This window comes from Muntiacus reevesi, chromosome 10 (assembly GCF_963930625.1).
Source record: "Muntiacus reevesi chromosome 10, mMunRee1.1, whole genome shotgun sequence".
Taxonomy (NCBI): domain Eukaryota; kingdom Metazoa; phylum Chordata; class Mammalia; order Artiodactyla; family Cervidae; genus Muntiacus; species Muntiacus reevesi.
The window spans coordinates 45757043-45772034 of record NC_089258.1 but is presented as its reverse complement, the minus strand read 5'-3'; the positions used below and the strand labels follow the sequence as shown (position 1 = coordinate 45772034).

The window sequence follows — 14992 nt, the reverse complement described above, 5'->3', positions numbered from 1 at the left end:
TTGCACTGTCAAACCCAGTGCTAATTGCTGATGATGTAGACAGATAAGACAGAATTACTCTTCTGCAGAAGCTTGTAGTTCAGCATGGCAGCGGGTCGTTTTTTGTGGTTGTAGCTGAGAGGGTCCTGGGCTCTAGCCACTGTCTGTGTGAGCTATTAAATCTCAGAGAAAAATAAATAAATAAATGAATCTCAGAGAAGCACTCAGACAAGCCAGGACCAATGGAGGTGACCAGCAGATGATGCCTCAGAGCTTTGAGGACCAGACCTAAGCGTGTGTTTATCTGCTTTAATGCCCCCTCCTCTCTATGTATTCTTGTGGATCACATGGCATGTGGGGTAACGTAAGACCTTGCTGGAGAGGCCTGGACACTTTTCAGCCAGAATGCTCCGGATTTAAAAGTCTTTATAATCTGGGTGTCAGAAACTAAAGCGTCTCCATTAAGCCAAACAATGATTTGTCCAGTAGTAGCTTGACGCTAGTAAAGGGTATTTGATTCTCCTATTCGAGCATGTATAGAATTAAAATGCAATCCAATCGTGATCCATAAAATTAGTTCTTCCAAATGTGTCCTCTCCAATTAGGAGTGTGTGAACGTGTATGTCAGTCTGTCAAGCAGCATTCGTGGTTTCCATGCACATCAGAAGAGTGATGGGAGAAGAAAAGGAAGAGTTAATCTCTGTGAGGGAACTAGACAGCTCTGGCGGGGGGGTGGGGGGGGGAGTGGCACTACCAAGCACTGTGATAAGCTTTATTTAGTTAGGATTTTTTCATCAAGAAAAGCTGGATGTTCTCCAGTATGATGTGATACATTTGCATTCTTTCTTCTAAAAAGCCCACATCCATACCAGTGCTTCTTTGGGATGAGCACTCACGATGTTCCAAGAGGCAAGTGGCCGAGTTTCTTCCATTAAGCATTCCAGTGTTGACCACTTACTGGTGGTGTGAGGGCTCAATGCTGAGCTCCACTAGAACGTGAACACGGTTTTTCCGGCATTAGGAAGGTTCTGTCCACGCCCTAAGACCGTTTGACACAGTCCCCTCTGGGGCAATGTGGTTGGCGCCCCTGTGCTCCCAATGTGGGCCTGAGAAGGCGCCACTTCCTCTCCCTCGGAACTTCCCTGGTGCCTCACATGGGAAAGAACCCTCCTGTGGTGCAGGAGGCCCAGGCTGAGTCTGTGAGTGAGCAGGATCCCCTGGAGGGGGAGATGGCTCCCCACTCCAGCGTTCTTGCCTGGAGAATCCCATGGACCCAGTATCACGCAGTGTACAGGTCACGGGGTTGCAAAGAGTCAGATACAACTGAGCGACTCACACTTTCACACTTTCCCTCACCCGTGATGTCTACTCAGAACCAAGCCCAGTCCACTTGCCTCCCAGACACTCAGGCTGCCCACTCAGGCTGTACACCCTCCTAGAAAGACAGAGTCAACCTCGAAGTGCTTCAGAGCAAGACCAGACACCGATTCCCATTAACGGCATTTCAAAGCTGAAGTCGCCGCAGGCACAGGGATGGGAAAGTGGGGCAAGGCTTTGGAGCCACAGCCTGTGGCACGTTCCGATGGGAGGGGAGACATCCGCAGAGAACCGTGACATGCGCTTTCAAACTCTACACGGCTTGGGAGGAGGAGAGGAGAACGTGGTAGCCCCTGGGACTGGGAAATGCAAACGCGTAGTGATTCCATTTCACATAAACAGAGAGAACTCAGCATGATGCAGATAAATGACCTGGACACAAATGGCATCTTTTGTCTTTAAGGTAAAGGTAAAAGTTAGAGAAAAAAGGATGGTCTGGCAGTGTCCACTCAGCTTTCTATAAACTGTGTAGCTTTCTAAAGAACTGCATAAAACCGTGTGTTTGAAAGTCTGGATTTCTTGTTAAAATTGATGGCGTATGAGCAGTGACGAGGGTACCCATGCTGTGGGTCTCCTCAGGTCTACGACGGAAAGGACAGCTCATCGCGGCCCCTGGGCGCCTTCACGAGGAATGAGCTGCTGGGGCTCGTCCTGAATAGCACCTCCAACCACCTGTGGCTGGAGTTCAACTCCAACGGCTCCGACACGGACCAGGGCTTCCAGCTCACCTACACCAGTAAGTGCCGTGCGGGCTCACCCTTTCACCTTTTACTTTCTCAGGATACAGCTGTTACTTCGCTCATATGGTACGTTTTAAATATCATTTTTTTTTCCCCTGGGTCCCCTCCTGTGTTTTTGGATCTCTGTTTAATTCTGTGAATTGTTGAACAGGCAGCAAATTTAGACACACTACCAGAAGCAGGAGTTTGAAGCATATTTATTTAGACATATTCAAATTCTCTTAACATGGCTGTACTTGGAAAGAAAATATCATGACATTGAAGAGATATTAGGGATAAAATGATTGTGATTTAATGCACCTGACAAAAATTCATAGACATATGTATGAAAGATTTTGAATGAATGATACAATTAATAGTAATAGTCTTTGAATGCCTACCACACATCAATACTTTTCTTTTATACCTATTAGATTCTATACATTATGTAATATAGATTACATGTGTATAAAATATAATAAATAATTTATACATATAAATGCACAGGTACACACATATGGGGGTGTGTATATATGCATATCTCAACTCTATGTTGTAAGCACTTTCTTCTCACAGCTAATTTCCTATGAGAAAACTAAACAAAGTAATTGCAGCGTGTGTCCAAGTTATCAGGTAATAAGTCAGTGGAACCAGTATTGGCTCTGTAGCTCACAGTTTTTGTTTTTTTTTTAACTTTTTAAAGTAAGTATAAACCAGTTAGCAATGTTGTGATAGTTTCAGGCGAACAGCAAAGGACTCATCCATATATATGTGTGTGTGTGTGTGTGTGTGTGTGTGTGTGTGTGTGTCCATGCTCCCCCAAACTCCCCTCCCATCCAGGCTGCCACACAACTTTGAGCAGAGTTCCCTGTGCTAGACAGTAGGTCCTTGCTGGTTGTCCATTTTAGATGTAGCACCGTGTGCACGCCCAGCGCAAACTCCCTAACTATCCCTTCCCTCCATCCCTCACCCTTGGCAACCATAGGACTGTTCTCTAGGTCTGTGGAGCTCACAGTTTTAAGCAGTATTCTTGTGCCCCCTATTAATATAATTAATATAAGTTAATATGGAAATGCCTTTTTAAAAAGAAAGATGAATTTGAAGAAGACAAAGGAAGGTAAGATAAAGGAGGAGAAGTTGTGCTTCCACAAAGAGAAGCTGGGAGCGTGATAGCTGTCATTTTTAGCATTTTCAGTTCCAGAAAAATAAACTTTAAAAAGTAGCTATTTGGTATGGGTAACTAATTAAAATTGAGTAGTAAATTAACTAAAATGCATAAAATCTACAAGACAGCCCAATTCTTCACCAATCTGATGGTTAAAAATCTTTGTGATACCAAATACTATGACATAGGAAATTAAAATTTTTGGATTTTTGAGCATGAAAGTATGTTAATGATTATCAAGATTGATTCCTTATTTGACAGATAAGCAAATGAAGGCCTGAAAAAGATAATAACTATCCCAGACACAAAGCTAACCCAGATGCATTAAAGGAAGATTAATTGCCTCAAATCCCCCTTGGTAGGTGAAATTGCATTTGAAGAATTATAAGCCTTTTGGGAAAAACAGCATTACAGTCTTATGGACATGATGAGAAAGCAAATGTTTCACTTTCATAAAAATAACATTTAAAAGACTCGGTGAAGTGAAAGCATATTAGTTATATTGTATGCAAATAAATTGCTAGCAATTATATTGCAAAATAAATGTATGGTTATAATTTTTGTTTACTAGAATTCTACTTTTCAGAATTTTATGCTCAAAAAAGTTTCAAAGAGCTCTTGTCAAGTCAGTTTGCTCCGCTTGCAGATAAAATGTAAACCTTCCTGATCTCTTTTTATTCCTACTGTGAGTTTTTCATCAATGCTCATCAGATGTAACTTATTGCTTGTATGTGTCAGTACTCGCTTCCCAGCTCTGGTCTTACAGTTTAGAGGAGCATGGGTACTTGAGAAGGAGAACGGTGTGAACACTCTCCGGGTAACTTTCTGAGTTTACTGGAATAAGGGCAAGCCCCAGGACACCTGGATTTCCTCCACCTCTTGTGTTGCTCTAGCTTCTCTGACAAATTGTGCTTCTTACGATGCTTTGTCAATGGAGAGCTGAAAACCTCTCCTCTCTCTCCTGTGCATCTTCAGGACTGAATTCTTGGTGCCGCCCTGGTGTGGGGGTTACTAAGCTTCATAGAAATGTATCATGTTTGATACTTTATACCACGTTATTTCTCAACCCTAGTTACCTGGTCCTGTTTTCCCTCTAATGATTTCAAAGGAGAGAATTTCTTAAAAAAAAAAAAAAAAGAAAGAAACTTTTTATTTTATATTAGAGCATAGCTGATTAACAATGTTATAATAGTTTCAGGTGAACAGAGAAGGAACTCGCCACACACATATCCATTCTCTGCCAAACTCCCCTCCCATCCCGGCTGCCACATAGCATTGAGCAGAGTTCTCTGTGCTATACAGTAGGTCCTTGTTGGTTATTCATTTTAAGCATAGTAGTTTGTACCTGTCCACCCCAAACTCCCTAACCATCCTTTCCCCTTATCCTTCCCCCCGCAACCTAAATTTGTTCTCTAAGTCTGTGAGTCTCTTTTTGTTTTATAAGTCCATTTGCATCATTTCTTTCTAGATGTCACATATAAGGAATGACATGTGGATTTCTGCTCCTCTGTCTGACTTACCTCGCTCAGTATGATAATCTCTAGGTCCATCCATGGTACTGCAAATGGCATCATGTTATTCTTTTTAAAGCCTGAGTAAAATTCCATTGAATATTGTGGCATATATATATATATACCACATCTTCTTTATCCATTTCTCTGTCAATGAATATTTAGGCTGCTTCCATGCCTCAGCTATTGTGAACAGTACTAGAGTGAGCACTGGGGTGCATGTAGAAGAACAGTAACTTTCCATTTATGAACATTCATTTCATATAGTCTCATGGCCATGCAAAAGACATCAGGAAGCAAATTCACACCTGCTGGGGTTTATAGTCACTGAGATGGGGGCTACTGAACTGCTTCCAGAATTCTGACATCCCCTTTATTTTCCCAGTGGCAATGAAGAGAGCCCATATACCCTAAGAACCTGTGACTGGGGTGACGTTAGAGGTTGTCGGCATCAGCTGTGTGTCATGCTTACCTTCCCTTGTCAAGAAGAGTGGCTTTGATGTGTTATTCCAGTCCCTCCAGCCAGCACGTGATGTTTGTCCCTCTTTCTCCATGTCACTCTCCAATCTGTTAGAACCTTGGCTTCTCCTCCCGTTTCTGAGTAACTTTGAGAAACTTTGAAGCTGTGGATCTATTCATGGGCACTTTCCAATTATGTGAACTTTATTTATTTATTTTAACACAGCAGCACAAACTTTCTAAAAGAATAAGAAAGAAATACTGGTGACAGTCAGCATTCATTTAGCTCTTGGGTGAAGCAACTTGACGGAGTAGCTCTCTTTCCTGCCTGTTTTCCCTCTTGGCCTTCACCTTCAACAACACAGATGCTCCCTGGGTACAAGTCTTGTTTCTGGGATTTTCCTGGAGCTAGAACACACTGCCAGATGGAAAAAAGATATTTTTAATATAGAATGGATGGTGCTGATGGTTATAATCAAAATATTAATAATTTCTCTTTAAATTCTTAGGTTTAAACACTCAGTAATTAAGAAATTCCAAGCTCATTCAATATGATTGAATACCCTCATCAACTCTTCATCTCTAAAGGTGGTTTGGAAATAATTTTGTTGTTGTTGTTCAATCGCTAAATCATGTAACCAACCCAATGGACCACAGCAAACCAAGCTTCCCTGTCCTTCACTGGCTCCTTGAGTTTGCTCAAACTCACGTCTGTTAATTCAGTGATGTCATTCAACCATCTCATCCTCCATTGCCCCCTCATCCTCCTGCCCTCAGTCTTTGCAACATCATGGTCTTTTCCAATCAGTTGGCTTTTGGAATCAGGTGGCCAAAGTGTTTGAGCTTCAGCTTCAGCATCACTCCCTCTAATGAATACTCAGGGTTGATTTCCTTTAAGGTTGCCCGGTTTGATCTCCTTGCTGTAAGGGAGTCTCAAGAGTCTTCTCCAATACCACAGTTCAAAAGCATCAATTCTTTGGTGCTCAGGTTTTATGGTCTAACTGTCACATCTGTGTATGACTACTGAAAAAACCATAACTTTGACTATGCAGACCTTTGTTGGCAAAGTGATGCCTTTGCTTTTTAATAAGGTGTCTAGGTTTGTCATAGCTTTTCTTCCAAGGAGTGTCTTTTAATCTGTGGCTGTAGTTACCATCCACAGTGATTTTGGAGTCCAGGAGAAGAAATGGCCAAAAACTATTTTGAACAAATTATTAAAGCTTAAGACTGTCCGGAAGACACATTCAACTATTTTCAAAAGACTGTTGTAATTGCCTCTTGCTAGTTAATTGCATTACTTAAGGAGACATTCATACTTAAATGTTTCAAATCCATAATTAATCTACACACAAGTGGATTAGAAAATGTCAACAGAGAGTAAATATATAGCTTAATGACATCTTGAAGGTTTTCAAATGAGTACAAATTATATTTGTATATCCTTTAATATTTAGAGCATACTCCCCAGTATCTTGTAATTTTACCATCTTGGCAATTCTGGGTCTTGATAAACAGCCCCTTTAACTCTCCTTCATAAGTTAGAAGCTTTTAATTTTCCAAATCTTTAAGTGCTCTGCTGAAATATCCACATCCAGGTTGCTACAACCGGGAACCAATCCAGGTCTTCTCAACGAAGCTCAACACTGTCAATGCCTTGTTTTAAAATATTTTAGATGATCTCACTGCTGAGTTCCACATTAACTGACTGATTTTTATATATGTAAAGGCACTGGCATGGAAGGAAAGCCAGGCATCTTTGGGACAAGTAGGAATAAGTATATTAGTACCCACTTAATGAGCAAGTGCCAGTTTCTGAGTAGGAAGTTACAGCAGCGTACAGCTGGGAGAGCAATATCTGGTTAAAAAAAAAACTGTGTTTTCTTACAGATTTGTCCATTTTCATAATAGCTGATATTCTTCTAATGCTGCAGTTATGTCAAATAGAAGCATAACCCATAAGCTTTTCCAGATCAAGAAGTGTAGGTGCTTGTTTTTTAATTCCCCTCTGTACCTTGCACAGGTGTTTGATCTGTAGTGTAAAAAGCTTAGACTGGCTCTCCATTATTCACGCTATATTCCACAGAGCACCAAGATTCTGCAGAGCTGTCTCTGGACAAGAAGAGCTTCTCTTTATTTAACATAATCATTTTGTTTTATTTCAGTGATTATAACATTCTTCAAATGTCAGGAAAAGTCATACTGACAATGGGTTGCTATGTCTTCTAAATATTTCAGCAAATATTTTTTATAAGAAAAAAATTTGGAAATTTTAAAAATTCCTTATTGAATTCAGAATTATTTAAAAAAATATGTTGACTCCTTTCAATTTCTGAAAGGATGTTCCCAGAATAGTCACTCCTCAGAAACAGTTTCCCATATGTCTCTCTGGCTTTATAGTCTTGACTGATTTAAATAGAGGGGAGTAAACAAAACTCAGTCACAATTCAACAAAAATTCTTGCTCTCTGAGGGTGTCATGAAAGAACTGTGTTTTAGACCAGCTACTCTGGGTCAATTTGGTGGGTCTGTTTGCTAATTAATCAGAGACTGTCCATGCATTCCTTGTGCACTGAATGTGACAGAGAAAGCAAAAACCATGGTTCCTGTTCAAAGATAAACATCTTAGTATAGTCAGGTGTCACACTTGTTGAAACCTGTTCAGTAGAAATGTGACTACATCTTTGTATTCTCGAATATGGGATGGGCCAGCAGGAGGTACTGTAGGAATCTATTCTTGGCCTGGTTCCCATCAAACCATGTGTCAAAATCTTTTGATTTTGACCCTTAATATATTTGACCCTCAATATATTTCATCTTTACATGAGTTTGCTCATCTCTCCAAGTAAACTGTAGTTCCTTGATGAAAATATGTGACTCTAATACACCAAGATTTAGAAATATGTGTGACATATATATACATATACATATCAGTTCAGTTCAGTCACTTAGTTGTGTCCTACTCTTTGTGACCCCATGGACGGCAGCACGCCAGGCTTCCCTGTCCATCAGCAAACCCTAGAGCTTGCTCGAACTCATGTCCATCGAGTCGGTGATGCCATCTAACCATCTCATCCTCTGTTGTCCTCTTCTCCTCCTGCCTTCAATCTTTCCCAGAATCAGGGTCTTTTCTAATGAGTCTGTTCTTTGCATCAGGTGGCCAAAGTATTGGACTTTCAGCTTCAGCATCAGTCCTTCCAATGAATATTCAGGACTGATTTCCTTTAGGATGGACTGGTTGGATCTCCTTGCAGTCCAAGGGACTTGCAAGAGTCTTCTTCAACACCACAATTCAAAAGCATCAATTCTTCGGCACTCAGATTTGTTTATAGTCCAACACTCACACCCATACATGACTAATGGGAAAAACCATAGCTTGGACTAGACAGGCCTTTTTTGAAAAAGTAATATCTCTGCCTTTTAATATGCTGTCTTGGTTGGTCATAGTTTTTCTTCTAAGTAGCAAGCGTCTTTTGATTTCATGGCTGCAGTCACCATCTGCAGTGATTTTGGAGCCCCCCCAAAATAAAGTTTGCCACTGTTTCCCCATATATTTGCCATAAAGTGATGGGACCAGATGCCATGATCTTAGTTTTCTATATGTTGAGCTTTAAGCCAACTTTTTCACTCTTCTCGTTTACTTTCATCAAGAGTCTCTTTAGTTTTTTTTTCACTTTCTGCCATAAGGGTGGTGTCATCTATGTATCTGAGGTTATTGATATTTCCCCTGGCAATCTTGATTCCAGCTTGTGCTTCATCCAGTCTGGTATTTTGCATGATGTACTCTGCATATAAGTTAAATAAGCAGGATGACAATATACAGCCTTGACATACTCCTTTCCTGATCTGGAACTAGTCTGTTGTTCCGTGTCCAGTTTTAACTGTTGCTACTTGACCTGCATACAGATTTCTCAGGAGGCAGGTAAGGTGGTCTGGTATTCCCATCTCTTTAAGAATTTTCCATAGTTTGTTGTGATCCACACAGTCAAAGGCTTTGGCATAGTCAATAAAGCAGAAGTAGGTGTTTTTCTGGAACTCTCTTACTTTTTCAATGATCCAGCGGATGTTGGCAACTTGATCTCTGATTCCTCTGGATTTTCTAAATCCAACTTGAACATTTACAAGTTCATGGGTCACATATTGTTGAAACCTGGCTTGGAAAATTTTGAGCATTACTTTGCTAGCTTGTGAGAAGAGTGCAATTGTGCAGTAGTTTGAACGTTCTTTGGCATTGCCTTTCTTTGGGGTTAGAATGAAAACTGACCTTTTCCAGTCCTGTGGCCACTGCTGAGTTTTCCAAATTTGTTGGCCTGTTGAGTACAGCACCTTAACAGCATCATCTTTTAGGATATGAAATAGCTCAACTAGATTTCCATTATTTATTCCACAAATAAATAATATATATTTATTTGTGGTTATGGCAGTTATACCCTGAAGAAGGAAATGGCAACCTACTCCAGTATTCTTGCTGGGAAATCCCATGGACAGAGGAGTATGGTGGGCTGCAGTCCATGGTGTTGCAAAGAGGCAGACTCAAATGAGCGCCTGAACCACCAGCACCATGGCAGATATAATTTTCCAGAGCAAGGAGAGAGATCTTTGAAAGCTGCATTCATTTTAGAAGGCTCCAGAAGTTTCTTTCCCTCCTGCTAGATGCCCTTTGCCTCTTACTCCTTAAGATTATTCTTAAATGCTATTTTTTGTGTAAAGGCTGCTCTTCTGTTGAGAATCATTCACTCTCCTGCATCCTCCAGGCCCCGTACATTTTGTCTCTGCATCTTTTGTTTATACCAATAAAAGGTGAGGTTCTCAAGAGGGGCAATCTTAACTTCATCTTCTGTGTATCACCTCCAGAGTCACTTAGCAAATGATAATTGTGTTGGCCTAGATCTGCATGAATGGACACAGATTACAGATGTGGAGAGTTGAATGTTATCTTTGAGCTCTTGAGATAATGAATACAAACATCTGAACAGAATGGAAGATGAATGATGAGGGGGATAAAGAAAACAAAATGAGCTGCAGGAACCTGGTTAGGACGCCTTTGAAAGCTAATCAGTGGTATTGGTCAACCTGACAGCTAAGCCGTTTTTAATCGTAATGGAGGAACACAATTAATAGAAGTCTAGGATTGAAAGAAGAGGATAACAACCCGAGTACTCTGTCTATGCTATCGCTAACCATGGGTGCTCTGAGAGTAAAGGAGGAAAAACTACATGCTGACTTTTACAATAACACATAACAGGACAGAGCAGAAATATGCACCCATTTTTACTTATAAATGAAGTAGTCAGATTGCATATTGTATACATCTTTTAAAAGAAAAAGAAGCAAAAGGAGGGATGCCTTGGGAGGGTGGTGTGGGGTAGTCAGTAGTCACAGAAGAACAGACTAATAAGCCTTGAAAATGGAAGTTCTTTAGTGATCCCACTCCTTCCCCACTGAGATGTATCTGCCTCAGAAGCCTAAGCAAGTAGATTCTAGAGTCTTATCCCCTGGGAAAACAGTGCTGGTGTGGAGATGGAGTGACTAGGCTGCCCTCCCTTCAAGTGACCAACTTCATTTAATGAATGACCCTTGCTCTCACGCCATTGTTATCAGTAAATATTCTCAACAGGATGAGGGGGTCAGTGTGACTCTTCCAGTAGAAAGATAACACCTTGTGTTGACAGAGGAATTCCAGTACATGGGCTGACTCCATTCATGGTTTGATTTATTTTTATTTTGTTGATTGACTAAGCTTTGCGTGTTTACTTACTCGTTTGTAATTGGAGAATGGTTACTTTACAGTGTTGTTAGTTTCTGTCATACAGTGAAGTGAGCCAGTTGTATGTATATATCCATATACAGTGAGTGAGTGAAAGTCGCTCAGCCATGTCCGACTCTTTGTAACCCCATTGACTATACAGTCCATGGAATTCTCCAGGCCACAGTACTGGAGTGGGGAGCCTTTCCCTTCTCCAGGGGATCCCACGCCAGGGATCGAACCCAGGTCTCTCGCATTGCAGGCGGATTCTTTACCAGCTGAGCCACAAGGGAAGCCCGTATTTATAGTGCACATATACTCCTCCCTCTTGGACGTCCCTTCTACCCCCACCTCCCACCCCTCTGGGTCATCACAGAGCACTGAGCCAGGCTCCCTGTGCAATGCAGCAGCTTCCCACTGGCCACCTGTTTTACCCAGGGTCGTGTATATATGTCAATGTTACCTTCTCAATTCGTCCCACCCTCCCCATCCCCACTGTGGCCACATGTCCATTCTCTATATCCTTGTCATTTATTGTTTTCAATGAGGAAATTGGCATTGTACTGCTTTGCCTAAGTCTCAAGAGCCCCCATGAGATGAATCTATTTAGGGTAGAGAGGTGTCTGACCCGATAAAGCCATCCATCCTTTAAGAGGCAACCTGTTAGCTTCCCTGGGGGACTCACCCCACTGGCTGTGGCAAGCCTCATGTCTTTGTTTCTGAGTTTTACAACTGTGAGTTTTAGACTGTGGAGTGGGCAACCCATGGTCAGGGACATCTGTAAAACACTGGAGAAAAAGGAGCTTGAGGGAATAGACGAGGAAGAACATTTCAAAGAAACTCTGAGAGGCTGGAGGTGAACCAGGAACCTGCAGGGCGGCGCTGCTCTGGTCCACATGCCCCTTTGGACACTCGATTTATTAAAAACAAAGGGGTGGGGAGTGCTTGTTCCGGGAAGTCAGGGCCTTAGGGGAATAGCTGCACTGGGCAGCACTGAGAACCAGCAGACCTCACAGCCCAGAACCCAGAGACCCTCCCACCCTGAGGCCACGTAGTTTGCAGAAGATTGTGTTCAGTTTGGGAACAAGGAACTGGGTCTGTCCTGTCCTGCCCCACAACCAATTCTCTCTCGTGGCTTAGTAATTTCCATTCTTCGGCTTCCTAAAATTGTTCAGCTTGGCCCCAACCCTGAATTATCTATTTGAGATGAGAATCCAAGAGAGAAACCCCAGAGTCTTCCTACAACTGGAATCTGGAAGAAAAGGATGTGTTCATTTCACAGAACATCCCATCCGTCACCTCCACTTCAGCCTCCGGGGTCATCGCCCCTTACTTATCCTATTTGCTGAAGTTGGTAAGAGGCGGAGGTCTGTGACTCTCGGTCTAACAACCCACAGCATATTCTGTGGAAGCGAAAATCAGAGCCCAGAGCCACAGCTTATGCAGCTGTCATCTGGATTTTGCTAACATGCTGATAGAATTAAAATGATACCAACACTAAATACACTATTATAAACGAGAGCACGGCTCTGGGTGTGAATATATCCTCAAGGCCAATAATGAAATACTAAGCATCGTCACCTTCATGCTTCAAAACAAGTCACAAATTTTGCAAGAATGACGTGTACACAGACACGGTGAGCAATCAATTACTGGAAACAGAGCTGAAGGTAAAGAATAGGATAAATCAGAGGCTAAAATTTGAAGACCTTGAGACTATGAATTGATAACAGGAGCTAATTCTCTGGGGTTGGGTGGCATCCTAAGTGGGTGGATGTAATTTATGGATGTCTCTCATCCTGCCCATCTCCACCCAGTTACTTCAGGAGTCACTGTATTTATTTGGGGGTTTTCCAGCTTTACTGAGATGTCATTGGCACATAATAAGTTTAAGGTGAACAATGTGATGATCTGATACATGTATACATAGTGAAGTGATTGCAATAAATTCAGTTAATGCCACCCTCGCCTCACATAATTGTTTCTTTGTGTGTGTGGTGAGATATACCAAATTCTGATTGAGATTCCTCTAGCAGCTTTAAGTCCCTGACCATGAAGGATATTTAGGTGGACAATGATGCACTCATTTAATAACTGCTTTTTTTTTTTGATAACTAGATTTTTGAAATTCTGTACAAGCTAATTTGCAGTTCTAAAAGCAAGTTCAATCCAAGCTTGTATATAACAAAGACACTCACAAATTTCTCAAACATCTTGGTTTGTAATATGTGTAAGCATTGCTGTTTTTCTAATGCAACCTATCATGTTATTCTAAGAATAGTATTTATCACATCTTCAGTCTTTATGTTCTAGAAAATCATGTCAAAATAGTGTTTGGTTCAATGGGTAGTTTTAAAACTTATTTACAACTGTGCTGCAGATCAGGGGAAAGTATGGTATGGGGTCAGGAAGTAACCAACTTGCACATAAGTCCACACAACAGCTTTTTACTTCTTTTCAGTGAAGATTAAGATTGTGGCAAAGCTGTCTTACGGATGTGTAATTTGTAAGTAAAGATTCATGGAGCTAGAAATTGCTCTAAAACTCAGCAGATAAAACTTCTGGAAACTGTGACTAGTATTACTTGTTTTTCCAGTTAACTAGAGGTTAATTTTACAAAGGTTTTATAAAATAATAGGCAGTTGTTTTGTGAATTTAGTCTATTCCCAGAAAAAACTGAGTTATATACCCTTAACTTTATTATCCCTAGGTTAGATTTATTTTAGTTTGTGAGTTATTATTAAAACATTTATCCTATGAACTCTTATCAAGTACAACAAAGCAACTCTCACCTGTGAAGAAAAAAAAGAAGATAATTTTTAATAGGCTTCAAACTGATACTTTTAAAAGGTGTAGATGTTGAGTAAAAATTAAACTGTATACTAAGACTTTATTGTGCTGTGAAAAGGATGGTATTATAAACAGAAGAAACTGTTCATAGCGTGATCATATATTTATGTGATTGCGTTTTTGGAAACCTCGCCTATCAAAATATCAAGCCTTCTCCATACATTTTAAATAAACTTAGACCTTCTTGTAAGAATTCTGAAAATCACATTTTTACTCTGCTTTTACAAGGAAAGCTTATGGAATCACACTGTACATAATGCACTTTGCAAAATAAAATGGCTTTCAATGAAAAATCTCAACAGAAAAAGGAGTCCAACAGAGAGAGGCAGATGGTTAGTCCCTGCATTTATTGTAAAATAAGATGAACATTTTATGAAGAAGAAAAGCATCTCTGGGAATGCACATAAAAAACCAGTTCCCAGCTCCCAACCCAAGTATACAATTCATGATTTTCCTTAGAAAGTTTTGTTTTTATGGATACATTTTTAGATAAACATCAAAAGTGTAAGTGTTAGTTGCTCAGTCATGTCCGACTCTTTGAGGCCCCATGTACTGTAGCCCACCAGGCCCTCTGTCCATGGGATTTCCCAGGCAAGAATACTGGAATGGGTTGCCTGCCATACCTTCCTCCAGGGGAACTTCCCAACCCAGGGAAGTTGCATCAAACCTGCATCCCTATATTGCAAGCAGATTCTTTATCATCTGAGCCTCCAGGGAATAGAAGCCCCCAAAATGTTTAATTCTTATAAAATTTCATTAAGAAAATATTTGAGGCCAAACTTGATAGCATTTCTAAGAAGTAAGGCTTGGGCTTGAATCCTTGCTTTACCCAGAAACTGAAACCCTCCTACCGTTGGCTGCCCCATGGTGAGGCTGCCCTAAATACCAAACATGAATCTGTGTCTGTTTTCACAGGGAGAAAAAGGCTAAGTATTATTTTGACCATCTTAATAGAGGAAAGTGATATGGGTATTTCTTAATCGATTTATTCAGTGTCAAGAGCAAATTTGATATAGAATGAGTTTGCAAGTGAGGTTTCTTGTCTTCTAACTGGATATTTTATCATCTTGGTACCTTCTTATAGGTTGCTGCTGTTCAGTCACTAAGTCATGTCCAACTCTTTGCAATTCCATGAACTGCAGCATGCCAGGCTTCCCCTGTCCTTCACTATCTCCCAGAGTTTGCTCAAA

The 14992-nt window shown here is 40.9% G+C and overlaps 1 protein-coding gene across 1 annotated transcript in view; it reads left to right on the top strand.

Moving 5' to 3' along the window:
- LOC136176275 (CUB and sushi domain-containing protein 1) overlaps positions 1-14992 on the top strand; it is a 1594796-nt gene that overhangs the window by 1261307 nt on the left and 318497 nt on the right. The window contains exon 22 of the mRNA XM_065946402.1: positions 1936-2092. Coding sequence (XP_065802474.1) covers positions 1936-2092 — 157 coding nt within the window. The remainder of the gene's footprint in view (positions 1-1935; positions 2093-14992) is intronic.